General features: G+C 42.0%; 3 protein-coding genes across 5 annotated transcripts in view; 2 read left to right on the top strand and 1 right to left on the bottom strand.

The window, feature by feature from the left end:
- The window catches only part of PXK (PX domain containing serine/threonine kinase), a 45,343-nt gene extending 31,748 nt beyond the window's left edge, over positions 1 to 13,595 (top strand). Inside the window, exons 16-18 of one of the 3 annotated variants that reach the window (XM_004676026.2) lie at positions 3,030 to 3,089; positions 10,424 to 10,457; positions 11,694 to 13,595. In XM_004676026.2, the coding sequence (XP_004676083.1) occupies positions 3,030 to 3,089; positions 10,424 to 10,457; positions 11,694 to 11,886 (287 nt within the window). In that variant the 3' untranslated portion in view covers positions 11,887 to 13,595. Of the gene's footprint in view, positions 1 to 3,026; positions 3,090 to 10,423; positions 10,458 to 11,693 lie in introns of all 3 variants that reach the window. The other 2 variants (XM_012735322.1, XM_012735321.1) reach the window with 2 other exon arrangements.
- Positions 13,366 to 18,531, bottom strand: PDHB (pyruvate dehydrogenase (lipoamide) beta). Its single transcript, XM_004676024.2, has 10 exons — positions 18,435 to 18,531; positions 18,300 to 18,353; positions 16,663 to 16,770; positions 16,513 to 16,575; positions 16,371 to 16,406; positions 15,940 to 16,225; positions 15,434 to 15,544; positions 15,027 to 15,118; positions 14,167 to 14,308; positions 13,366 to 13,883 (listed from the first exon to the last, which is right to left on the bottom strand). Exons 1-10 carry the CDS (start codon positions 18,474 to 18,476, stop codon positions 13,738 to 13,740), a joined length of 1,080 nt encoding a protein of 359 aa, XP_004676081.1. The 5' UTR covers positions 18,477 to 18,531; the 3' UTR covers positions 13,366 to 13,737.
- A 119-nt stretch (positions 18,532 to 18,650) lies between these two features.
- KCTD6 (potassium channel tetramerization domain containing 6) overlaps positions 18,651 to 27,361 on the top strand; it is a 37,387-nt gene continuing 28,676 nt past the window's right edge. The window contains exon 1 of the mRNA XM_012735323.1: positions 18,651 to 18,711. The gene's annotated coding sequence lies outside the window, so the exon portion shown is untranslated. The remainder of the gene's footprint in view (positions 18,712 to 27,361) is intronic.

Raw genomic sequence — 27,361 nt, 5'->3', positions numbered from 1 at the left:
TTCATGGGTTCTGGTGGCAGAGACTGGGCAGTGCAGTAGTGAATGTAGAAAACAAAAGGACTCTGTCCCTAATGAAGTATTGTGATAGTGTCCATAGACTCACAGGACTCAAGTGCTGGCAGGGGCCTCAGATCCAGCATCTTCTCTGGTGGCAATACTTGATTAACCAAAGGTGATCATTAACTATGGTGAAAAAATCAACCCAACGTACAATGCAAGGCCAGTGTTTTCAGTAGGTCATACACAAGCAAAAACTGCCTAAAATCCTTCCATCACTCCAGTCCGCACATGGTACCCTCCTGAGTAGATTAAGGGAAGTGTGTGGTCTGCTAAAAATTTAATTCAAGAAGACCTGAGATGGCTACACCTTTGCTCCACCTTTGGAAATTAAGGCCAGCTTGAGTGATCCCTTAGGGTATTCCACTTCTTCTACCTTGTGAATTTGTGAAATAGAGTTCCACAAAAAGAAGGGGAGACAGTCCCAACCCAGACAACTTTGGCTTAACCTTGGGAGCGCTAAAGGAAGGGGAGGTTTTGAGGTGGAGGTGTGCTGTATACATGTTCTGGCAGAAGAAGCACCAGCAGAGAGGGAGAAGCTGATGATACAAAAGAGAGTGATGGAGTGATAGGAACAGGATGGAGGCGGACAGAAGGCCAAGGGCTCAGCATCAAGAGCCCAGCTGGCAGTGTCAGCCCTAGAGGAAGCACTTCCAGCCCTCTATCTTTCCTTGGGGCAGAAGCCAAGAGTGGTGAATAAAGAGGCAGAGGTGTTCAAAAGTGGAAGAAAGGGAGGAAACTGAGAGCTCACAGCTCATACCCTCTCAGTCTCCTAGGTGAGGAAGCGAGGAGCATGTCTGCAGTGGCACAAGGAGAAGCAGTGAGGGGTACACAGGTGTGAAGGATGAACTAGCCACAGCTGGAGAATGCAGGTGGTGTGGGCGAGGGATGATAAGAGTTGGGGGGGACAAAAATCAGGCTCTAGGAGGGTGAGTGTCACGCTGACACCACTGCTTGCAGAATCTAGACCAGAAAGGGCCCAGGGGGACCAAGAAGAGAAGAGAAGGAGGGAAGGCCCCAACCCTGTGAAACCCCTGTAAGGACTCTGTGAACCCTAGTGAGGACCAGGGCAAACCCCTTGGTATGGAGGAGAGGAAGGAGAGGGGCAAGACACTGTAATGGCTGGTGGGTACTTTCAGAGTTGGAGGTCTGCTTTCCTCATGTTTGATGGGATGGACATGGGCCAAATTATCATCATTAGGCCAAGACCTGTGTCTCCAGTCTATATGTCTGGCAGACATTCTGTTCGGCAGCTAATACTTTATAAAATCAGAGGAAGGCTGTGTTTTTTGCCTGCTAGAGGCCCTGCCTTCCTGCCAGGCTCTGTGCCGGATGCATCCAGATAAGATTCTGAGGACTCCAATACACTGCCTTATCTCAAGGAGTATAGGAGAGTGAAGTAGCACTTGATGGAAATGAACAGATCATCTCCAGAGCCCATCGGAATTGCAAGTTTAATCTCCCCATTGAAATCTGTGTGAGCACTACAAACCAGTATGAAAATAGCATTAGTTGGGCCCTCCCTGGTGGTACAGCGGGTTAAAGCTAAAGCCACTTCCACATGAGTTCAATTCCCGCCTGCCCACAGCAGACCTCTCCTGACCTGCCCGCTGCTCCCTTCAGCATTGTACTTCGTCATTCGGTCTGTCCTGCTCCCCACTCTGTCTCTGGTGAATCCTCTCACCACCCCTGCACCTCTGGCCTGTACCTCAGTTCTGTATGAAGAAATAAATAAATCTTAAAAAAAAAGAAAATAGCATTGGTTGAGTTTTACCACTTTTTTCAGTAAAACTCTCATGTTTTATAAAAAGATAGTAGAATGCTGCAAATAGTGGAAAAGAGTATGGTTCGTTAGAAGAGTAATCCTCATGCCTGCTGTCCACTTCCTGCCCAGAGCTATGAGTGGTGGATGAGTGGTGGTTGGAGTCCCCAGAACAGCTAGTGGTGTCTTGAGGGGATGCTCACAGCCCTCCCTGGAGCCTGGCCCTGAGAGAGGGCCTCTTTGTGGAGGAGGAAGCTTATGTGGGAACCTCCATATGCCTCTTGGGCTACTTCCATGTCAGCCCAGAAAGAGATTTTACGGAGATTTCTGAGCAGTGGGATGGTGCTGAGAACTTTGTGATATTTGAAACATAACAAGGTGACCTAGGTCCAGGAAAAGAGTGCAACATATAGGAATATGCACATTGTTTTAATATAAATAAGGGGTGTTACTGAATTTTTAAAAAAGGTTTATTCATGCATACAAGAATTGGGGTGCAGACCAGATATGGAGGGTGAGAGGATTCATCAGAGACGGAGTGAGGAGCAGAACAGGCAGACTGAAATACACTGCTGAGGGGAGCAGCAGACAAGACAGGAGAGGTCTGCTGTGCCATGTGGGTCACCTCCCTGGCCAGGAATTTAATTTGTGCTGCAGTGGCTACTGATAGCTTCCTAGTACTGTGCTTTAACCCCTTGCACCACCAGCGTGGCCCCTGTGACTGAAAAGGCTGGTAAATTCACGTAGGTGCATAGGTTGAACCTATGTAATTGAATGTACTGCTGATAAAGTAGAACTTCTACAGAGGGCATTGTTGGGTAGATCTTGTGAGGAATTCTCACCTGCTTTGGAAAGGCCTCTGCCACACTGGTGTGCACCTCTCTGTCACCTGGACTGCTGTGGTCACTGTCATTTTGTCATTCATTACCCAGGGATAGGCATTGGGTCAACCAATTGCCTAAGTTGTCAATTACGTAAAATTGGTTTCAAACCAGGCAGAGATGGGGAGCATTGGGAGGCCTTGAGCATTTCATAGCTGGGGAAGGAAACATACTGAGCACTTGGTGGTAGCCAGGGTCGTTGTCTCCAGTCCCAACATTCTCTGTCCCTCTTCATCTTCTACCACAAGACTTACACACTAGGCTAAGTGTAGATTCTCAGACAATGGTGGGTCTCAGCTTGATGGTTTCTTTATGTTTTCTCTCAGCAGGATCTGGGGCCAGCTCACCTCTCACATCCCCTTCCTCGCCAACTCCACCTTCTACAGCAGGTTAGTGATGGAGTCAAAGCAGCCTGCCACCTTCCTCTTTACCCCACAGGAGGAGGACGTGGACTTCCCCCCCCCCAACCCCACCTTGACCCAAGTGTTTCAGGGGTTCTACAGCACCAGCCTTCCTCAGAGAAGCTAGTGGGATGCAAGTTAGTGGTATCATTTGGGAGAGCTTAGTGCGGAGACTTCTAAACTTGGATTTCACAGGGAGTAGGGTAATCAGCTGTCCTCTGCCTCCAGCTACAAAGCTTCACACAGGGCTCCTCAGATCTGAGCTTATCTTGCTAAGCACTCACAACAAACAACAAAGCTGGCTGCCTGGGGACCCTTCCCACCTGAGCTCTCCCCCAAGGAGCCCCACCATAATGGTGGAGTGGTATAGAAGGTGAAATAACCACCCAGTTCCTGATCACTATTTACATTCTACGCTGCTCTGTAACACATTTAGTCCTTTGAGTATTTTTTCTGTGGCTAGCCTTTGTCAACTAAATACTGCATTTTGCTTGAAAAATGTAAAAGGAAAATCACAAGGAATATGTACAGAAATCTCTAGTTCTGTGGTTTCATAATGCTCTCTTTTCCTTTTGAACCAGTTTCTCTATCCTAATCACATTGCAAGCCCCACAGGAACACATTGGGGCCACCAGTATCTCTCCTTTCACTTCTTAAATGAACCAGATATTCTAGGTGTCCAGGAGCGGGTTCTGCCCCTCAGAGCTTATGGGCTATGCTGGCAAGAGTTGCTGCAGCTGTGTAAAAGGAGTCTCTAGCTGGGGTTGATTTATGAATTGATGATGCCATAGTCATTTATACTTAAGATGCCCCCAGGAGCTGCCAAGAGCATGCTCAAATGCTTCTACTGACCCTTCTCAAAAAAATGACCAGCAATGTAGGACTAGTTTGAATGAATTACTTCTGGCTGCAGGGTGTCTCTCGCTGCGGGTGCTCACTGGTGGCTTGCTGAGAGTGTTCTGCAGCTGGGGCCTATCTGAACCCTTATATCAAGGGATGATATTTAATATATTTTTTTCCTGTGTGACTTTGTCAGAATATTTTTTTAAGAAAGTTTCCAAATATTGATCAAGACAGAAAATAAACTTCTCTTTCATACAGGGGATTTGTGTAGGCTGGTCTGAAATTTCTGGCAATCTACTTCCTAGCTCCTGGTGAGGCACTTTATAGAAGATAGGATGTTAATTTCATACCCATTAGGTATGTCAAGGAAACTGGAGAGAATTAATAGTAAGAATTCATAAACTTGCTTTAAGAAATGAGGCTGAGTCGTGTGCAGCATCTGTGTGCATTAGATATAGTGCTGAGAAGTTAACCACCAGTTCTCATTTTCAAAGCCTTGGGGAATTCTCAGTCTACTTGGATTTCTTGGTGAATCTTCTCATTTTCTTGTGTTTTGAATGGGAGTTATTTTATATGGTAGCAGATTTGCATGAGAAGAGATAACTTTTGGAATGGGAGAAGAAAAAAGAAGAGTCTTTAGGAATTAGTCAGTATTGGAAAATCTTCGCCTGAAGAGAGTGGGAGCAGTAGGGAGCACTGCTGTGAATTTGCAAGCACCCATGCTGAAGGGGTGTTGTGGGACTGGGACGGAGAACACATGGGGTCTCAAGCGAGAGTCCTGGCAGAGATGGGCTTAACCAGGAATCTTGCAAGGCTCCTCTTCCCAATAGCTCCTTTAATGTTTTGTTGGTGAAACTATTGATGTAGCCCCAAACACTGTACTCTGACCTCTTCTGGACACTTAGCATAATGCATCTCATAAAAAAAAAAAAAAAGGCAAATAGCATTGCCCGTCAACCTAGCTTTTCAGGTCCGAAACCAGGCATCCCACACTGAGGTGTTGCTTTCAGTTCCTTGACATACATCAGTTGAGACCTGCGGTATGCCAGCCACTGTGCCTGGTCCTACGTTGCAGGCGTGAACAGCCAGACAAGGCCTCGGCTGGCATGGTCTAGTGTCTCTCAGGAGTTCCAAAATGATAGACAAATTCAAGCAGATGTTTGCCTTGGGATCCAACCATGGCATTTCTTTCTCCCAGTAGTTTACTTCTTAACTGGAGAATCTCCACCTGAAAAACTTGTCCCCCAAGAAGCAATATCTGGAATGCCTAATGCCAAGCATCAGGGAGGGGGAAAGAGGTAGCACCTGTGAGTGATGGAAGTGCACATGGTGCTCCATGGGAAAAGCTCAGTAAATCCTTATTGGTGGATTTGCAGTGGTTTTCTCCACCTTCAAAGGCTCTGCTGAGTGACAGGGCAAACTCGCAGCCTCGGGGCAGCCACTTCTGGGGGGTCCCACCCCTGCTTGGACTGGCCTCTCCTTCCAGGACAGGAGGCGGGTCTATCTTTAATCTTTCAGCTTTAAGCTCATCTCCCTGTCTCTCTGCACACTGCCCATCTTATTAGAATTGCATTTACTCCAAATTATACCGTTAGTTTTCCAGGTTTCTGGTTTTAAAATAAAAGCATGCATTTCAGTAGCTAAGGCAGGAATAGTGTCTTAGCTTTATGGTGAAGTGCAACTTGCTCAAGAAATGAAGGAAAAATTTTCCACTTTCAAGGACTGGTATTGAAAAGGAATTCCTTATTAGATTGATAAAGGTGCCTCTCAGCTCAGCCTGGGAGCCCTTGGGAACTAAACCCGAGGGCCGTCACTTGCTACTTCTACAACCTTGGAAAAGGCACGCCACCTCCCTCTGTTTCAGGTTTCCCACTTGCCAGTGAGGATACTAGGAATGCCAGTCTCGTGGGGTTATGATGACTCCCTAGTGAAGTTCATGTGCACAGGGTTGGACAGGGCCCGGCACAGGAACTCCACACACTTACTGGGAGACCTCGCATGAGTCACTTTCTGTGTCTGGCCTTGGTTCCCCTATCTGTAAAAGGCTAAAAAGTGGGAGCTGGAGGACACCGACTCAGGCCCTTCTATCCAAGCATCCTCTAAATCTGCAGTGGCCCTGCCCTTTGGTATTTTGCTATGCAGTAGATCAATTTTAGGCAAGTCCCATTGACAGCATTGCCTTCTTCCTCAAAGCATCCATTTTTAAGCACATTTATAATAACTGAGTGTGGCCTTCAGTTCAGTTACTCTGAGGATGCACAGAAGTGACAGAGGTTTCTAAGTGAATGGTCTTACTCTCATGAGCCACGTTCCAGCACTTGTGTAGGGCTGGGCCCTCCTGGTCTTACTGCACCTCCTTGCCCCAGGGTCCTCTTCCTGAGATCTGGACCAAACAGGTGGGAGGTATCACCTCCCTCCCTGCTGGTGACCCCTCAGGTGGGTTGGGAGTCTCTAAAGCTACTTATTTCTTCTTTCAGTGAAAACATTCCTAGTACTTTCTTTTTTGCTAAAGGTTATGTCTCTTGCCTCTAGAAGGTTTCTCTTTCATGAAATTTTAAAATTATTTATACTCACTTATTCATGGTAAATGTCACCAACTTGTGTTTACTCTTTGGCTTTATAGAGCTGAATGATTTACAAGGCCCCAATTTACATACACTTTTCTTCCTGTTGCCTTGCTATTGTGTTAAAAAACAAACAACAAACAGGCTTGAAAAAGAGTATGTTGGGGAAGTTAAGTAAGAACAAGACCCTAAATTATTGGGGCTTTTAGTAAACATGTTTAACATTTTGAGGCACTTTTGGATTTATACTCGTTTTGATTAATCCTTTTGAATACTTTCCCATTCAATGACAATGCATTCTACTGTAGCTACATTCTGCAGATAAAGAGTGGTTCTTATGGGTTAAAGGACCTTGACCAAGGTCATACCAGTAGGGGCTGCTAGAGCCAGGATTCAAACTTGGTCTGTCTTTGTTCACAAATACCCAATGAAAACCTCACCCATTTTTTTGGGTGCTCTGGGTCCACTGCAGGCCTGTATTAAACAACTATGTTTACTGGGGGGTGGGTGGGGGGGAGACCTTGAATGTAGTCTAAAAACCCAGCTGGGGTCCTAGCTCTTCCGATTTCCAGCTGTGACCTTGGGCAGGTGATTTCCATTCTTGGCCACTGTCTTCCCAAAAGACTTCCTGACCTTATTAAGTACATAGTATATGCAGGGTTTTAGGAGCAGTAAAGTATCATCACTTATAGGGTATGAATATAAGAGAATTCTAGCCCACTGAGGAGTAATTTTAAAGAGAGCCAGTTTGTAGAAAACCACTCTAAGAATGAGTGGGGAGAAAGTTTCATAGCTAGAGCTGGAGGAGGGAAAACAGAGCCTTTGGGCACAGAGTGAGGGAGCTTAATAAACAAATCAATGAGACCCACAGAAAGAGATGAATACTTAGAATTTTGAACGCTTCTTTGAAGAGCGCTGTGGCCAGCAAGGGAGCAGTCCAAAAGCCCCTGCCCTGTGCTCTTGCCCTTACCAGCTTTAAACAGGCAAGTCCCCATCTTAATCAGTAGAAGATGTGCTTGGACAAGTGGTGCTCACCGTTTCCTCCCACTTTGAGAAGTTGCATTCAGCAATAGCACAGATTACACTCACAGCGCTTTTCAAGGGAGGTAAACCTTCCCTGGGCTTTTGAAGTGCGTTTTGTGCTTGTAAGCAAGTGAAATAGCACCCATTGGCTGAGAAAAATGAGGACATGATAAGAAGTGTCACTCATTTCCTGGTACAGTTGCCATGTTCTGAGAGGGTCACAATTGGGTTACAAGCCAGTACATTTTGTGGTTAATTTAAGTGTATTCTAGTTTGGTGGCGAGATTATCCAGCATGTGATTCAGACTAATATGTTACTGTCTCTTTCTGTTGGCTTAAATGACGCTAAAATCTGAATAATGACTCTGTCCCCTCTCTCTCCCTTTGCTGTCTTCAGTAGAGCATGCACCATTTTGAACGTGACTTTTCGGTAAAGTAAGCTATACTGATTTATCTAACTTTAAAGATGCTCTGTTTCTGTATGTGAAAGGGGACCCAGTGCTTTTAGATCACTGAAGTCATGATCAAATGGGAAAACAGATTCAAGGCATTTTCTTATCTAAACATTTAAATGAAATACAGCATCTTTAAAAGGCACCCAAGTGACTTTATTTATATTCATTTCATTTTCATCATGACCTTCAAAATCTTCATTCTCAGTGTGATTTTAGTTGTGAAACACATTTCTAAAATCTGCAAATCAACTGCATGGCATTTAATTTTGAAACCCATTATCTCACAGTTCTCTTGAAAATATTGGTTTCTTATCACTCTGATGTAAGAGCAAGTGTTAGGCAGTGGAGTTTCTGTTACTAGGGAGACAACTTACTTTTATACCTGATAAAAGTTTTATTATTATTTTTTTAAAGCACCCTTAATAGTTCTAGAGTTGGGATGTGAGAACATCTCACTCATCTGAGGCATGAGGTAAATAAAGGTAGTTCCCAAGAGCTGGGGGCTGCCTGCTTGTAGGGGTCCCTGCTCTCCATTCCCCCTGGAGGGGAGCAGGTAGGTACGTCACTCTAGTGGCCACCTGGCCTTCCCACCTCTGTGAGCCACAAAGGAACTAGATTGTTCTGGCCTTTGTTGGTTGACAGAGATATGGAGATTGTCCACTGCGAAAGCCAGCTCCAAGGAGAGCCTTGGTCCTAGCATTTGGCTGGTGAGAAGCTTCTGGCCCAGCGCTCCCCATAGATTTCACCTATGTTCTTAATGCAACTGACCGTACCCTGTTGCAGGACCTCCACTGGACTGCCAGGTTCCCATATGGTTTGGAGATGAGATTCCTGGGAGTGTGTAGCAGTTGGCTCTTGTGGGTTTTGTCTAAGAGAAAGTGAGACTGGAGAGATCAGGACTGATTATAACTGCAAATAAGCCTCCCTCGTCCAATGTTGTTGCAGGCCAAAGCTGGATAGTTCAGCTGGCAATTACTGTAACACAAAATCTGTCCAGTTTGTCTAGACATGCCCCTTGCTGGGGCAAAGGAGCTCTTTCACACTAAGAAGTGGGGAAGTTCAAGAACTAGACAGTTGTTCCCCAGTTTGTCACAGGCCAAACAGCCATCTCTGGATATAGTTCTTACTAGCACACTCCTCTCCCCTTGTTACTAACGTATTGTAGCAGAAGCCCCAGTGAATCTTTAAAGGAAGATTATGGACTGTAGAAAATGCAAAAAAGAAAAAGTAAAAAGAAAATACCCGATGGGCCTGTAGTCAGAGACTAGTTCCCAGTCTGTGTTCCTGCCTCTCCAGTATTGACCTGGTGATGCCTGGACCTTCTGTCCCCTCCAGCGTTCTGGGCTGGTATGCCGGGTTCTGGCCTTGCTCACCCTAGTCAGCCTGATCAAGATCTGCACTGGTTTCCACAGGTGTGGTGAAGCAGTGCAGGCCTGCTATCCTTTGGGATTGGCCTGGCCTCCGTGAGTGGACATCAGGTGACTTGCCCCTCACCCCTGGGATGAACAGCCTCGCCTTTTGCACAGCCCCCAGCATCCTGTTTGCTTTACAGGCACAGACACCCTGTGGTGCTTTGGGCAGGGTGTTTCTTTACATTACCTACATATTCAAAGAAATGCATTTAATTTTGTACTAATTTCAACCTTTACTTGGAAAGTAAAGATCCATTTCCTGACCACCACCCCTAAACCCCAAGCTCTGGGATAGTAAATTTGTACTGCTAACTTTGAGTGCCTGGTAATAAGGCCAAAGTCAAGGTTGATTCCTGGCCAGGGCCAAGCAGTTTTACTCTGCGATGAGAGGACAGCCATGCCCAGTCATCAGTTCCCGGCCCCACCTCTTGCTTTTGGATCTTGGAATTGAGTGTAGCTGCTCTTTAGATGGTTGGTTCTGTGCCTTTAGCAGAATGTTAAAAGTGCAAAGTGCTTTTATAGCCCATTTTTTTATCTTGGACTGAGGCTTCTGCAAGAGTTAAAGCACAAAGCAGGGATGAAGGAACACTGGCACTCCATTCTGGTACACATGGAGGCCTGAGTGTCAAGTCCAGATTCCATTGCTCCTTGCTGCAGTGAAATTCCAAGAACCTTTAATTTAAGCACTCTCCCCTTCTCCCTGTATTTCACTGGTCATAACCCACAACCCCCTTCTGAAGAGTCTTATATCCTACACTTGCTGTCCCTGCTCAACGGTCTCACCCAACAGTCATTTCAGGTTTGAAGTTCTTTTTAGCTTTCTAACTCTGTAATGGAAAGCCCAGAACATTTTTCACATTCCACCGTGGCATGGAACTTCATTCATTACTTGTTACTGTATGAAACAATGAAAATTACATGTTGCTTGTTTGTCTGTAATGCTTATATGTATTGTTGTATTATCATTATTTGAGACTTCTAAGATTGCAAAGCATGAAAGTGTATGTGTGATTCTTTAATTTCAGCTGCCTTAGGTTTGGGTAAAAGATGTGAAAGAAGGTAAGTGGTTTCCTATGAAATACGAGGCTTTAACCCTTGCCTGCCACCCTTAGTAAAAAGGATACACATATCTAAGTTGATAAGATTGGTGAGTCTGAATCCATCCATATACTCAAGTGGTAACTGCTACCACCGTGGTACAGTAGCAGTTTAGGGAGCAGCCACCTGCTGAGGGTTTCCTGGTACAGCCCCAGGAGGGAACTAAGGGTAAGAATAAAAACAGGTGGCTACCAAAACCTGTAACGTTCACAGGAGATGGAGCAACTAACCCTGTGGCACAGGCAAGGTCTTCAAAATAGAACATTTTTGTCTGCTTTGAATTTGTCCAGAGAACAATTCATTCATTGACTTAAGAAAATAAAATTCAAGTACTAAATGTTCACGTGTCTGGAAGCTAAGGGACAATTTAAGATTACTGTCCGGTTTTCTTTGCATTGCCCGCTAGGGTAGAGCTGGACAGTCAGTCCCTGCTGAGTCGGCATAGGTGCTGAGCAGCAGAACCCCATTGTTTCGGTGGGGGCCACCAAGGAAAAGAAGTCTTGAAGAAGGTGCCTCCCTGGGAATACCACTGCCCGGAAAGAAAGTCCTTTGGCCCCAGCTTTGATTGCTAAAAACTATTAGCATTTTGTATTTCTTTAGTACAGAATAGAAAATAACTGAGACAGACGCCCCTGTGGAACCTGGCAGGCACTAGTTCCTCGCTGACAGCCCTGCATTGGCTGTCATTTGACATTAAATCTCATATATCCTTCAAGTCCTGCTGTATGTTGCAGCAGCTAGAGAACCACTCATTCCATGTCAGTAACTGAGATGCAGGTAGCCCACCTCTGCATGCACAGATGTCTGTATTTAACTCTAGCTCAGAAATAGATGGATGGAACTGCCTGGGACGCGGCTAAAGCAACTGATGGAACTTACCTTCTGGGACCACTACTAAAATTTGAAAATGGAATTAGAGCCTCCCCAGAAAATGTCACTGTGTGTAGTTTCCTATAACCTGTGATATTTGTTCAGTCTTTTCTCGCTTGACTCGTATTTAGGGGAAATGTCAACCTTTATTTAATTTCCCCTTGGTGCTTCTGACTTTAAGTGTTTTTAAAAAAAAAAATCTAAAATCATGTGCCTTGGTCCCCTGAGGAAGAACTCTCTCAATGTCAGCAAAGTGCATTCTGCCAAGACTGAGTCGTAGCGTGTGTTGTGTCGGAGACGGTACTGACTGTCCCTTTTCCTCCACAGGGGTATCTGCGTTACCTCCACTTCCTCCACCTCCGCCTCCACCTCCACCACCAGCAGTTCCCTTGCCTCCTGCGAGCACAGAGGCGCCCACACAGCTCCTGCCCCAGGCTGTGAATGGCATGAGCAGAGGGGCCTTACTCAGCTCCATCCAGAATTTCCAAAAGGGAACTTTGAGGAAAGCCGAAACCTGTGATCACAGTGCCCCCAAGATCAGCTAAAGCTTTGTGTATACACTTGGAGGGAGAAGTTCTATTCTTCCCCTCCCTAAGTACCCTCTTCCTGGATGAATTGCTGAGCCAGTACAACCACATTTTGTAGATGTTCACTTATGAAGCTTTCAAGAAGGAAATTTTCTTCAAGTAGAGTAAAGACAGGCTGGCTTTGCTACCTTAGGAAATATTTTGTTCCTTTATTAAAGGAGTTTTGTTCATCTTTTGATGAGCATCCTGAGGCAGCAGCATATTAAAATCGGTATTCATATGAACATATGAAATCCATGAAGGAAACAGACAAAATAACAAAAACAATGACAACATTCAGAGTGAACGAACGGTCTGTGTGTTACAGCCCCTTCTAACCTGTCAGCTCCTAAAATTGTTTCTCTCATTGTTCATTTCTCTATCCTAAAGCATTTTCCAGTTACTTCTTAGATATAATTACCATTTTTGCTACCTTAATTTCATCGTAGACATTAACACTATAGCCTGAAGCATAGTTATGTCATTGAGTCAGAGACGCAGCTGAGCTCATTTTCCTGGCAAACAGACGGGGAAGCTTGTAACATTCTCTAAGTTCTAACAGGAATGCCATTATGGTAATAGCACCCAGGGCTGCTAAGGCAACTACTCTCGACTCAGAGTTCCTTTAAGTTAGAAAGTGCTGAAAAGACAAAACCTGGTAACATCAGAAAAAGTTCTTGCCAACTAGATCTTTTTAATCCTCAGCAATTAAGTCAAGTTTGGGGTGTGTGGGAATAATTATTACAACCCAAGTAAATTTGGCATCTACAGAAATCAGTTTTGGTTTTTGAAAGATTTACCCAAATACATCATTTTTTTAATGTTACTCATTTATAGGGAAGACCCTTTATCCTATGATTTGCTTAAACCCTTAAATAAATTGCACTTTAAAGGATTATAAATAATCCATTTAAAAATTCAAATTACACACATCAGTGTTGGTTACTATGCAGAGAGAATGTCATTGTGTACAGTTTCATGTAATCTGTGATAAATGTTCAATTGTATTTTTTATTAAAGTAAGCCAAGAAAATGCGTTGTTTATTGCTTGGCTTGGTATTTTAAATGATAGCTTTTGTAGTGCTGCTTGTAAACATAAAGAATAGGTCCACAAAGTATTTCTAAAGTTTCCTTCCCATGTTGTAGTATCTGTTTCCTTTGTCATGTTCTCCCTCTTAATAAGAGCTAACTATCTTCCTATTTAAATTAGGGATCACTTGTGTTTATCATCTTTTTTGACAATGGGAAAAACCTGACATGAATTTTGAAGGAAACTATTATAACCAGGCCTGTAAAGAGTGTGTGGACAAATTCCTGTTGTGTGATGCAATCTAGATGACTGATAATTAGTGACTAGTTCCTGATGGCACCAGTTTAGTAGAATTTTACAACTTCCACTACACCTTTGTTATTTCAAGAATGTAAAAAGTCAGTAGGAATTCTTTTATTCCTTATCAAAAAAAAAACAGTAAATGTAGATTATATGCTTTTATTTTACATACATCTTTTTGGATATATCTTTCATTGGGACTCAGCCACATTCATATCTTGTCCTTCTAATCAAAAGGTGAAAGTTTACATTAGTCTTAGTCAAAGAACATGGTTACTGTAACAGACAAAAAAAAAAAGCATGGAGCCCAGGGAAGGAGAATGGAGCTTTCCATATACAAGCACATTTAAACTTCTTCCCAATACAAAAACATCTGTGTTGCTGCTTTTGAGCCATAAGGTATTACAGTACAATCCAGGTCAAGTGTCAGCAAATATTTTAAGTAAATCCCAATGACTTGAAATTCAAGCCCAAACTAGATATTTAATGTTTTCTTTATTGCGAATATGATGTCTTTCACTTGAGGCACAGAGTTGTCTTCTAGAATCTTTGCATAAGGCATAGGGACATCAGCACCAGTGACACGAACTGCAGGCGCGTCCAGGAAATTGAATGCTTGGCCTAGGAGAGAAGGAGGCCCAACTGAGAGAGAGAAAGAGAAGCCAGCTGAACACTTCTACCTCCCTGGCACAAGAGGTGTGGCTGCCCAAAGAGAAAACCTAACGAAAAGGATGCTAATTGTGGGGAATTGTTCTGGTTTTGCTTTTTAAAGGAGAAAAATGCCAAACTGACAAAGTTTGGCAAGTGATTTGGCCACCCCTCGGTTTTGATGTCTTTATCCAACATCTAGGTATAAAATGTTTATGACAGCTCGACTAATACAGAACCAGTTTCTCTGAAATACCTTCCATGATCCTGGCACAAATTTCAGCTCCTACTCCAAACTGTGGCCAGCCTCCTTCCACGGTTACGAGATGATTTGTCTTCATGACACTGTTTTCTATTGCTTCAATGTCCATTGGTCTGATGGTACGTAAGTTGATCACCTAAACAAGCAATATAATAAAGTTCACAGAGCCACTGCATCACAAACACAGTTTCATCTCCACAATACTATATCCTTTCTGTTTCCTGTTATATCACTGGACCTAAAAAAATCTATTTATTTATTTATTTTAAATTATATAACAGAAAAAAATTATTTTTGAAGAAAATATAAAAAGGGAAACTAATTAAAAACAAAAATATGTAACTTACTAGAGAAGCTCCACTTATCCTTCCCTAGCTTTATCTTCCTTCTCATCAAAATAGTACCTAACATTTGACTGCTTTCCATGCACCAGACACTATACTAGATGTAATTTTCACATTTACCTCAATGTCCTATTGGGGGAATGGGGAGATGATTTATCCCCATTTTACAGCTTAGAAAACTGGATTTGGAGGACATAATTTGCTCAAATGTAACTATCAAGTGGTAGGTTCTAGAATCAAAGGATTAAGACGCTGATTTCTGTTTTCCCTTCTCCCATCCCCAGCTCCAAGGCTGGACCTTAACTTGCAAAAGCAGATACAATTCTAAAAGATCCAGGACATGGGTGTTATAAAGCTAAGTGTTTGAAAGCAAGTCATTTTCCAGCTTTCCATGGAAGCAGCCTAACAAAGCAAGTTTCCACATAGCTTGTTACAGAATTTGAGCTCCTAGGGTCTGAAGTTTAAAAGGAACCTCTCTGATTTGCTATGAACAAGTGAATGTCCACTCACCTCACATTCAATTCCCTCTTTAGATAGCACCGTTGCAGCTTCTAAGCAGTGGCCTACAGGTCTTGAATGAGCAACCACAGTTACATGTGTCCCTGAAACAGAGTGTCACAGATCAGAGGTCAGGTCTGAACTGAAGATGATGCAGCCAGCTGTGGCTCTTGTCCATTTGTAAAATCTTCAGCTCAACTTCATCCCAGTAAGATAAGGAATGTGGCAGCCTTCCAAGAGATGAAATGCAGATCTAATGGACTAAGATTTAGAAAAGTGCAAGTATTTGAGCACCCAGAGCATGATACATTGTTAATTTGAGCTCATCCTAATTTCCAAGTCAATAATGTCTAGGTTAAATTTCACCAACATAAACAGCGGGGCTGGATCACAAATAATGGTTAAATCTATACTCTTACCTTGCCTTTCGATTTTGGCTTTCCCAATAGGAATCAAAAAATCTTTTGACTGAGCTTCTGAGGGAAGTTCAAAAGGAACGCCATACATCAACTCATTCTCTAATACCACCACTGAAAAATAAAAATATTTAATCAAAGGTAATACAAGACTAAAAATTCATATATAACATTTCATTCATTTTGTGGAAAGTTTTACCATGTTAATTATGAAGCCCCAAATCCATGTGTCTAGTTTAGCCTACAGGATGGTAGGTACAGACTTTTGTGTATTAACCAATCCTAATTTTATCTAGAGGTTAAACAATTGTAGGTATGCAGTCAATGTCTCCTTTATCTAACTGCCCCCCTTATATACGCAAATCCACATTTTTACTCTCTTTATACCATTATCTCTAAATCATTAACACTTTTGATGTGTAAGCCTAAACAGGAGCCTTTAGTGGTTCTTTCCATATAAAGATTTTAGTTTTTTCATATTCAAGAGACCCAAGGGTAATTCTGCTAACCTGGGTTGTTATCCCGAATGGCTGATTTAATAAGTCCTTTTGCATCTTCTGAATTCCAGGGGCTGACCACCTTTAAGCCAGGGCAGTGCCCATACCAGGCAGCAAAGCACTGTGAGTGTTGAGCAGCTACGCCTGCAGAGGCACCATTGGGTCCCCTGAAGACTATAGGGACAGACTGAAGGCCCCCTGACATGTAATAGGTCTTGGCAGCGGAGTTTATAACCTGGTCAATGGCTTGCATAGAGAAATTGAAGGTCATAAATTCACAAATGGGTCGCAATCCAGCCTGTCAATCAAAATCGTAGATGTTAGAAACACAAAAAGCAGCAATGAAGAGTGGCAAAAACCACTATGTTCCTCCAGTATTCAATGTTTCTAAAAGGTCACAACGAAGGTTTTCCTGGATGAACTTCATGAAGAGGATTACCTACCATAGCTGCACCTACAGCAATTCCAGCAAAGCCCATCTATGAGGTAAAATGCAAAACATAAGTGAAAATTCACAAAAGTTACAACAATGTATACTTTAACAGACATGCCCTTCAAAGGTTTGCTTCCTGATAGAAGGCTTACCTCAGATATAGGAGTGTCTATAATCCTCTTATCTCCATATTTCTTCCACAGGCCCCGACTAACCTACAATTATTAACCTCATTACTTTTAAGAACATCTGGGGTCAAACACCCACCTCAATTTGATATAGCTTTCATCCATCTTAGTTACCTTGTATGCGCCATCATACTGTGCAACTTCTTCTCCTAGCAGAAATACCTTCTCATCTCTTTCCAACTCCTCATCCATTCCTTGATTTATAGCATCACGCACTGTCACCTGTCACGGGTATGGGAAAACGGTCAAAAAGCTACAGGATTATTTAGGATTCTTTTGAAATTTTCTTTATAATTACCTAGAGTATTGTACATACAATATAAAAACCATCACTTGACGAAGCTTCTTGCTAAAAGTTCAAAGAATTTTAAAAATAACATTTCTATCACTCATAACCAGGTTGACTGGATGTGTTAATGAGTTTACCCAACACTCCCTGACATGCACCTAAGCTAGACCAGTTTCCTAAGTGGAAGCCAGTTTCCTGAGTGGAAAGAACTCTGAAATTTTATTTTCACGTCTGGCACAGACTGAGCCAAGTAAGCCTAAGTACAGCCACAGGGCCCTTCCTGGTGGCACAGCGAGTTGGAGCACTGCACTTGCAAAGCTAAGCCAAGCCCTTTCCACTTCAGTGCAAGCTCTATCCCCGCCCCAGGCATGAACCACAGGACACAACGGACCTTTCCTGTCTTGCCAGCTGCTCCCCTCAGCAGTGTATTTCAGTCAATCTGCCTGTTCTGCTCCGTCTCTGGTGAATTATCACCACCCCTGCACCTCTGGCCTGTAGCCCATTTCTGTATGCATAAATAAAACAAACCTTAAAAAAATACCACTACATACAGAGTACCAAGAGATGCCAGGTATTGCCAAACACTTTGCCTTTAGGACATAGGAGTTACTTTACCAGTTAGTTGAACCGTCCAGTTTTTTTGTTTGTTTGTTTGTTTGTTTTTTAAAAAAGGAGGGATGGGCAAAGGGGGATTCATCAAAATGTTGAACACACATTATCCTGATCCAACGTTCCACTTGAAAATGTACAGCTAAAAGACTGAAAGCAGGGGAATTCAATACTTGCACACAAACCTTCATTGCAGCATTCAAATTCAAGAGGTGGAAATAATCCAATGACCATCAACAGATGATAAAATTGGCATAGGTATACAATGGAATATTATTACATCTTTAAAAGGAATGAAATCCTAGTACATGCTACATGAGACGTGAACTTTGAAAACATGCTCACTGAAATAAGCTAGACGGAAAAGGACAAATATTGTATGATTTCACTTTTGGGAGGTTACCTAGAATAAATTACAGACACGGAACATACATAAAGGTAACCAGGTCCAACAGGGAAATGGGGAGTTAACTGTTTAGTGGGTTCAGAGTTTTTGTTTGGAGTGTTGACAAAGTTCTGTAGATGGATGGTGATGACACCACAATATGGTTAATAACCTTACTGCTGCGGCATGTACACTTTGAAATGATCAGTTTTATGTTATGTGTATTTTACCACAATAAAAAAATATAGAGAAGGTGGGTGCAGGAAGAAGCGTCATTAGCTTGCTCATCTGATCCCAATAAGCCTCTCTGGAGTGACACGCTGGTGCGGCCCAAGCAGAACGGACGGAACACTAGGCTGCCTCCCGCGCTCGCGGCCGCCCCAGTCACCACCGCGCCCACCCAACCGGCGCAGGCGCGAACCGGCCACAGGGCTCACTCCCGGCCCGGCGACGGTCCAGGCCAGTTACCTGCAGTGCCGCAGGCGAGGTCCGATGGAAGCGCCTCCTCAGCAGCCCGGAGACCTAGCGGGGAGAGAGGAAGGGTGCTCAGAGGAGGCTGGGCAGGGAGCAGGCAGAATCCTGAGCCCACGCGCAGCTTCCTACCTGGTGAAGGGGTCTCCGCACCAGTGCAGACACCGCCGCCATCTTGACCGTGTCCTCTAACTGTAGCCCAACGACAACACAGCGGGGCTGGGCACGCACGAGGCCCCGCCTCCCTCGCCGACGCGGACCAATGGAAGGTCGCGGCGCCGGCGTGCCCTGCTGGTTCCCTCCTCGTGTGAGGGGCTAAGGGGCGGGGCGAGGTGGCGCCCGAACTAGTCCTGCCCCTCCGCTGGGGGAACTCCAATCAACTTTGCGGGGCGCCTGAAGGAGTTGACAGGTACGCCGGCCTCGCGTACCTAACTAGTGTTGCTAGAAGGGATGGATGAGGGAGCGAGGGCGAAAGTTAGATTCCAGAAAAACACAAGGCTCCGAGGAGTATGATTCGCAGCTGCAGAGTTAAACCTGCCTTCTGTCACCTGAGCTCCTTTGGGCTCCAAGTAGGGCTTTCATCCTCTCTAGTGAAATGGGAATTAGCATTTTATGAACGAGTCTAGTGTTCCCTGGACCGCAGCAGAGTCTGTTGGTTCCTTACAATGCGAACTGGAGCTTTCATTGTCGCATTAAGTGCCTACTGTGTACTAGGCATTGTGGTAAGTACTTTCATAGGTCATTTTATTCTCAGAGAAACCCTCTCAGGTTGAAGCAGGAAGTTTCCCAAGTTCTGCTGCTTAGCTTCTGCTATTTTCCTAGGCCTGCTGCTTGGATTCTGATGCTTGCTGGGGTAGAAAGTTGCTTGTCCACTGTAGTAGACATGGCTACCTCGACCCCCTTCCCATTATGCAATCATTATGCAATGATTGATGGGATGACAAGTTCCCTCCTACAACTTGCATAAAACCTTACCATTCCTGTAATTTAGGACTCAGCCTTTTGAGACAGATCCCACTGAGCCCTCAGGTGTCAAGCAGAGCTCTCTCCACAACCGTTTTGAGTGCAGTCTGATTTCTCTGGGAAATTGCCGTAACAAGGTAACTAGTGTTGATATTATGCGGGTTTTCCAGATGGATAAACTGATGCAGAGATTGGTTCATTGAGGCAGATAAGTCAGTATGAATGTTGGCTGGTCTAACTCTAGAGGGTAGTCCTTTCCCACTGTTTCCTATTGCAGATATTGGGATCTGCATCTAGAGTCATGTGTGGTCAAATTCTGTACTATAGAGGCAGTCTCTGAAAGCTGCTTTTTTGTTGCTTTTAGCTTAATCCTTGGAAAGTACGTGGAGCTACTGGGAACTTCCTCAGTTCCCACTTGTCCCCAAGAAATCCCAAAGAATAGTTCTGTGGGCTCAGGTTGCCCTACAGCAAACTCAGCCTGAGTTTAATCTAAGGATGCTAAGAAGCCATTATAACTGGAGAGTGACTGGATTGCAGGAATCGTTGTGGCTGATGAGTGAGAATGAGAGGTAAGGAAATGAAGGCAGGCAGAAGCAGAGAGCCTGTGGCTAGGCTTTGTACAGAGGCTGGACTAGGAGCACCCTCCAGTTAGAGGTAGAGGCTCTCATAGGTTTTTGTTGTTGGATGGATGGGGTAAGAGGAACTTGGGAGTGGGTGGGAAGCAAGAATCCATTCTGAACAGACTGAGTTTAAATGACTAGTAAATACACAAGTTGGATATAGGAAACTGGAGCTAGAGGCTAGCTAATATTATGGTGGAAAATTGGAGACAAATTCATTGAGGTGGGCTTTAACCTCTGGACCTCTGAAATGTGAGTCACCTCTCACACCATCCAACACTAAAAGATCCCATTACTAAAATAACAAAGCAGGGCCCTTCATGGTAGCACAAAGGATTAAAGTGCAGTGTTCCGAAGCTGTCTGCATAGTCACTGCAGCAGGAATTTGATCCCAGCCAGGGAGATGACCCACATGGTGCAGCAGACCTCTCTGTCTCACCCCTGCAGTCCTCAGCAGTGTATTTCAGTCAGTTTGCCTGTTTTGCTGCCCACTCTGCCTCTGGTTAATCCTCTCATCCCTACCCCCACACCTCTGGCCTGTACCCCAGTTTTTGTGTGCATAAATAAATAAATCTTTTAAAAAATAAAATTACAAAGCAAAATAGAAACTTCAGGGGAAGAAACAATGACCCAAAGAGATGTCAGAATCTGAACTGTGTTTTGACAGAGAATATTTTTGGGCCACATTTACAGGGAGAGTCAGAAACAGCTTCTAACACTGAATCATTGCAGCTAGTTCATAGCCAACTTAGAAAGACAGTGTGGCACCACAGAGCTCATCATACTTCAGTCTAGAATTTTCTTTTCAAATAATGACTGTGGACATTTCAGGCACGTGTATCCTCTGGTACATATGATTTCCTTTTAACTCTGCAATTGACCAATTTGGAAAAAGTAGGCATGATATGCCGTTTGGGAATAAAGGCATAAATGATAAATGTGCTAAATTTCAAATCCATGCCTTTTTAATAACCAGTCTATATTCATTTGCTCAGTAGATTTTATAGAAAGGAATTGCAAAGTGTAAGTTGGTCAACTTGACCTTTTCCTTCTCAGAATTAAATCTTTCTGAAGTTATAGGAACATTTGTCTTCAGAGCACTTGGACTCTTTGTGAGTCATCAGAAAATCCTTTATTCAAAGATTTCAACCTTTGAAAGGCTTGACTGACTTTTGCCCCCCCTAGGGTAAGCAAAGTTTTATCAAGACATTAATGTAAGCACAATAAAACACATTTCCACCACTCCAGAAAGTTACCTCAGTCATTCCCCTCACATTACCTTAAAGCAAGTACAGATCTGATTTTCAGCATCTTATTATAGTTTGCCTATTTTAGAACTTGAAATAAACGTAGTTACACCATGTGTTCTCTTTTGTGTCTGGCTTTAGCAAAATGCTTTTGAGATTCATCCATATTGTTAAGTATCAATAGCTTGCTGCTTCTTACTTTTTTTTTGCTTTTTGAAAAGACATTAAAAGAAGTTGTAAAAATAGTTGGAAAAGTTTCCATGCTTCCTTTAGCCAGCTTTGCCCATTAATACCTCACACATTGTCAAAAGCCAGAAATTGCACTGCTATAATAGAAACTTCTAACTCAGGGACTTTCCTCAGCTTTCACAGTTTTTATATGCCCTTTGTGTATGTAGTACTATAGGATTTTATCACATGTACAATTCTTCTAGCCATCAACATCATCAGAATGTAGAATAGTTCTGTCACTACAAAGAAACGCCCTCCTGTTACCTCCCAGTCACACCCCCTTCCTCTCTAGCTCCTGGCAATCACTGACCTGCTCTCAGTCTCTATAATGTGTTACTTCTAGAATATTTCAACAAGATCCAACACCCAGTTATGATAAAAACCCTCCAAAAAAGGGATAAATGGAACCCACCTAAATATTATAAATTCCGTATATGACAAACCCATAGCCAATCTTGTACTCAATGGTGAAAAGCCGAAAGCATTTCCACTAAGATGAAGAATAAGACAGTGATGCCCACTATCAGTCACCACTGTTATTTCAAGAATGTTTTATACATGGGCCCATACAATATGTAACTATTTCAGACTGGTTATTATTACTCAGACTAGTGCCCTTGGAATCTACTTACGTTGTTGCATGTATCATCATTTTGTGTGGCTATGTCAGTTTATCCATTCATCCATGCAAGGACATTTGGGTTTTATCCAGTTTTGCCTGTTACCAATGAAATTGCTGTAAACATTGGTTTGCAGGTATTTGTGGGAACACAGATTCTCATTTCTTCAGGTACATACTCAGCAGTAAGACTGTATGGTGTTTATCTTGTAAGAAATTACCAAACTTTTTCTAGGGTGGCTATACCATTTTATGTTACTTCCACAATGTATGATACATATAATTATTCTAGATCCTGTCAACACCTGGTAGTATCAATACTTTTAATTTTAGCCATGTGTAGTGGTATCCCTCATGACTTCAAATTTGAATTTCTCTATACTGGTTAGTGATATTGAACATCTTTTCATGGTCTAATTTTCTGTCTATCTCTGGTAAAGTGTCAAAGTCTTTTGTCAACTGCCACCACTAGATGATCTCCAGAACTTTTTTATATCTATTTCATTCAATGATTGCTCCTCTTTCTGCTTTCTCCTGATCCCTGGCAACTATCATTCCATTTTCTTTCTTTGCAAGTTGGACTATTTTATCTCATATAAGTGGAATTATACATTTGTCCTTTTGTGTCTGGTTTATTTCACTTAGCATAATGACTTCTAAGGTTCCATATCGTAACATGAATTAGAATTTCATTCCTTTCTAAAGCTATATTAGTATTCCATTACATGCACATACCACATTTTGTTTTACCCATTATTCATCTCTTGATGAGCATATGAGTATTTCCACCTTTTGAATTTGTGAGTAATGCTGCTATGAACATTAGTATACAAATATCTGTTTGAGTTCCTGCTTCCAATTCTCATGAGTAGATATCTAGAAGTGGCATTGCTGAATCATATGTTAATTCTATGATTAAATTGTTCAAGAATGACCATTATGTATTCCACAGTAACCACACCATTTTATATACCCAACTATAATGCACAGGACTTCAATTTCTCTAATCCTCACCCACACTTGTTATTTTCTATTTATTGATAATGGCCATCCTAGCATGTGTGAAGTGGTATTTCATCATAGTTTTTACTTAGTTTCCCAAGTACTAATGATTTGACCATTTTTTTTTTTTTTGGTAATCCACACATCTTCCTCAGAGAAATGGCTACGCTAGTCTTTTGTTGTTAAATAGCTTTTTGTTGCAGTAAACTTGTGTTATGAAATTATATAAATTTCAGCTCTGTATCATTATAAATCAACATCTATATATAGTACATTAACTTTACCATCAGAAGTCTTATTCTATTCTTATCATATTATTGACCCTTTTACAACCCTAATTTGGTAACCCAAATTTGGCCTTGTATTCTAAAAATTCTGCTGAACTTGTTGTTTGTTTGTTCTAACAGGTTAACAGGAGTGTGTGTATATGTGTTTAGGAATTTCTACATGAGAACATTTAATCTTTGGAAGAAGTAATTTTACTTCTTCCTTTCCAATTTGGATATCTTTTATTTCTTTTTATTGCCTCCTTGCTCCAGCTAGCACTTTTATGTTGAATAGGGTGGCAAAAGTAGGCATCCTTGCCTTTTTCTTGATCTTATCAGAAAAGCTTTTAATCTTTCACTATTGAGTTAGTTGTGGGTTTTTCACATATGACCTTTATTTTACTGATACAGTTTCCTCTTATTCCTAGTTTGTCAAATGTTTCTACAGAGAGAAGTTGTTGAATTTGCTATATGCTTTTTCTATATCTATTGAGTTGAGCCTGTGATTTCCCCTCTTCATTCTGTTAATGCAGGGTATTTCATTGATTTATCTATATTGAGTGTTTGTTTTCTTGCTATTGTGTTCAGGGTGTTGTTTATGGATACTATGTGGAAATCTTTGTCAAACATGTGTTTGCAAATGTTTTCTCCAAGTTTGTGATTTGTCTTTTCATCCTCCTGAAAAGATTTTCTGCAGAACAAAAGTTTTTAGTTTTGAAGTCCAATTTCTTGATTTTTTTTCCTTTGTGGATTATACTTGTATTATCACATCCAGAAATTTGTATCTTATACCAGGATACAAAGGTTTTACCCTATTTTGTAAAAGTGTTATAGTTTTATATTTCCATTTAGATCTATAATCCATTTTGAGTTTACTTTTGTGTAAGATGTGAGATTTAGGTTCATAGTCTTTTTCCTCCCTAAATATGACCATTTGTTAAGGAGTCTATATTTTCTTCATTGAATTACTGCTTTCAAGGAAAATTTCGCATACTGAGACTTTCCATGTAATCATCTTTTTAAAAGAGATTGACAGAGAAGCTCTTGGAAGGATGTAAAAATTAAAACCACAATGAGATATAAGTACAAAACCACTAAGATAGTAAAATTTAAAAAAAACTGACATTAATGTCATGTGGCATAAATTTGAAATAACTGGAACTTGCTTACATTGGTAGCAGGCAAATAAAATGGTGCCACAACTTTGGAGAGTTGACAATTTCTCAAAAGTTAAACATGCAACTTCTGTAAGACCCAGAACTTCATTCCAAAAGAAATGAAAACATAAGTCCACACAATGACTTTTGTGTGTATTTTCACAGCAACTTTTTCATAATGGTCCCAAACTGGAAACTGCCCAAGATAAGCAATAAAAGGGAGTGACCTATAGACAAACTGATTTTAAAATTTATATGGAAAGGTAAAATACCTAGAATATCTCATATGATTTTGAAAAGGAATAAAGTTATAGGAATCATACTACCTAATTTTAGAATGACAATTGAAATAGTTAAAAAGTAGATCCCTGTGGTGTTGGGGAAGTGAAACAGACAGATCAATGAAACAGGAGTCCAGAAACCCACCTATACAAGTTTGGCCATCAGATTTTTATCAAAGATGCAAAGCAAGTCAATGAAGATAATATAGTCTTCTGATCAAATGGAATTGGAATAATTTAGTGTTCTTTTTAATTTTAGAAGGTAATGCAGAAGGTTAAGTACAAGTTGCAAGTTTCAGTCTGTGTGTTTTGGGCTGTAGTTCCAAAGCCAGCTCTGTTTTGAAAGGATTCACAGTGTTACTTGGGTCATTTCCATATATGGGACACACTGGCCAGTCCCACCTGGACGCCCTTAGCTCATTTGATAAAGACTATGGTATGTGTTTAGGGTCAGCTCTGTAACCCATGAGCCCAGCAGTTCATATACAGCACTCTGGGATGACTGTCTTGATTTCATTTCTATGATCCCTGATATCCTAGAGTATCTCTAGTATTTCAGGCAGAAAACAGGTATAGTATTGGGTTGTTAGAAATGTCATAATGTATTTTTTCTATGTTTTTCAAGCAAAAATGCATCATGACTTTTCTGATAACCAGTAGTTGGCTAGAGTTGCCGTAACAAAATACCCAGATTGTGTATCTTAAACAACAGCAATTAAATTTTTCTCTCCACAGTTCTAGAGGCAGTTCAAAATCAAGTTACTAGTAGAGCTGGTTTACTCCGAAGCCTTCTTGCTGTGTCTTTACATGGTCTTTCCTCTTTGCTTGCCTGAACTTGTTTCCTAATACCCTCTTATTAGGACATCAGTCATATAAGATTATGGCCCACCCTAATGATCTCATTTTATCATAATCTCTTCTTTAAAGGCCCTGTTTCCAAATTCAGTAACATTCCAAGTTACGGGAGTTAGGTCTTCTAAATATATGACTTTGGGGGGAACACAATTTGGTGTTCAATATAGTAAGACTTTAGTTTCCCTGTTCATCTCTGTCTGATGAAAGGCAAGTAAATTGCCCTTACTTCAAATTTTCAAGCTTCTACCAACTTCTCTCACCAAAAGTCTGCAGGTGTTGCCTGCAGACTGGGGCAGAAGATACAAGGGGAGGGGGAGAAAAGGTTACTCTCCCCACTCCCATACCTCCCCCACTCCCCTAGACTTTCTCTTTCCCCAGTAAGACAAAGCTTCTTTTAGAGCTCTGTACCTAATGAGCTCTTCTGAGTTTTGAGCTTTTGAATTTAGTCCAGATAAAACTGAAGAGGAAAAAAATTTAAACTCCTCAATTTGATGGACCTTTGAACTCTGGTCTGTTTTCATAATTTACCAACTACCATTTGCTTTTTAATGTCCTCAGATAAATGCTCCATGCATTCTGAAAGGATTTATACTTGCAGTCTGGTGATAGAGTAAAGTGTGTTTACCATCCCTTGAATCAGAACCCTGTCATTGGGTCCAATACTAGTTTTGTTTTTTTTTTTTTAAGATTTATTTATTTATTTGTGCATACAGAACTGGGGTACAGGCCAGAGACTTAGGGGTGGCGAAAGACTTCACCAGAGACAGAGTGGGGAGCAGAACAGGCAGATCGACGAAGCACACTGCTGAGGGGAGCAGCGGGCGGGCCAGGAGAGGTCCGCCACACCATGTGGTCACCTCCGGGGCAGGCGGGAATCGAACTCATGAGAAAGTGGTTTCAGCTTCTTAGTGCAGTGCTTTAACCCGCTGCGCCACCAGAGAGGGCCAATACTAGTTTTTAAGGCACATATACCGTCCTTTTTTTTTTTTTTTAATTAGAATACATCTTGAGAGCTGTGCCTATCTTCATGGTTGTATAGTATCCCTGAGTGTGTTGTATCAAAATTTATGTAACTGATGCCTATTGCATTATGTCCTAGTCTGCTCATCTTTACTACTACAAACATTTTTGCACTGGAATGCCTTGATGAGTCTTTGTACAATTATGCATTTGTGAATAAGATCAAATTAAGTATGTGCATTTTAAATACTGTCATATTGCTTTCCAAATTAACCTTCCCACAAGCTAAGCATAAAAGTACCTATTTTCCTATACCCTTGCCGATTCATGTGCACATTTCTACTTTAAGGTATCTGCTTTACACTTCCGCCAGCTGGAATAGGCATCCTTGCTCTGCCATTTACTTACAATGTGACCTTGAACCTCTTATACTTCAGGCCTCTTATCTTTTAAATGGATGTTTTGTCTGTTTGAGCTACAATTACAAGTACCATAGGCTTGCTAGTTTTAAAACATCACAAATTTATTTCTCAGAGTTCTGAAGGCTTCAAGTTTCAAGATCAAGTTACCAGAAGATCCAGTGTTTGGTGAGAATCTGCTTACTGGATCATAGACACTGTCTTCTCAATGTCCTCACATGCCTGAAAGGATGAGGGAGCCTCTGAGGTCTCTTATAAGGGCACTAATCCCATTTATGAGGGTTCTGCCCTTGTGAGTTAATGAGTCTCCCAAAAGACTTATATCACATTGGGGTTAGGTTTCAACCGATGAGCTTTGGAGGAATGCAAACATCAAATTAATTGCAAAGGGAATAATAGACTGTTATGAGGATGAAATGAGTTAATGTTTGTAAGGTTT

Source organism: Condylura cristata, unplaced genomic scaffold, assembly GCF_000260355.1.
Source record: "Condylura cristata isolate star-nosed mole 26May11 unplaced genomic scaffold, ConCri1.0 scaffold00004, whole genome shotgun sequence".
Classification (NCBI taxonomy): domain Eukaryota; kingdom Metazoa; phylum Chordata; class Mammalia; order Eulipotyphla; family Talpidae; genus Condylura; species Condylura cristata.
Note: the sequence above shows the minus strand (reverse complement) of the source record. Positions and strands in the feature narration are given on the sequence as shown.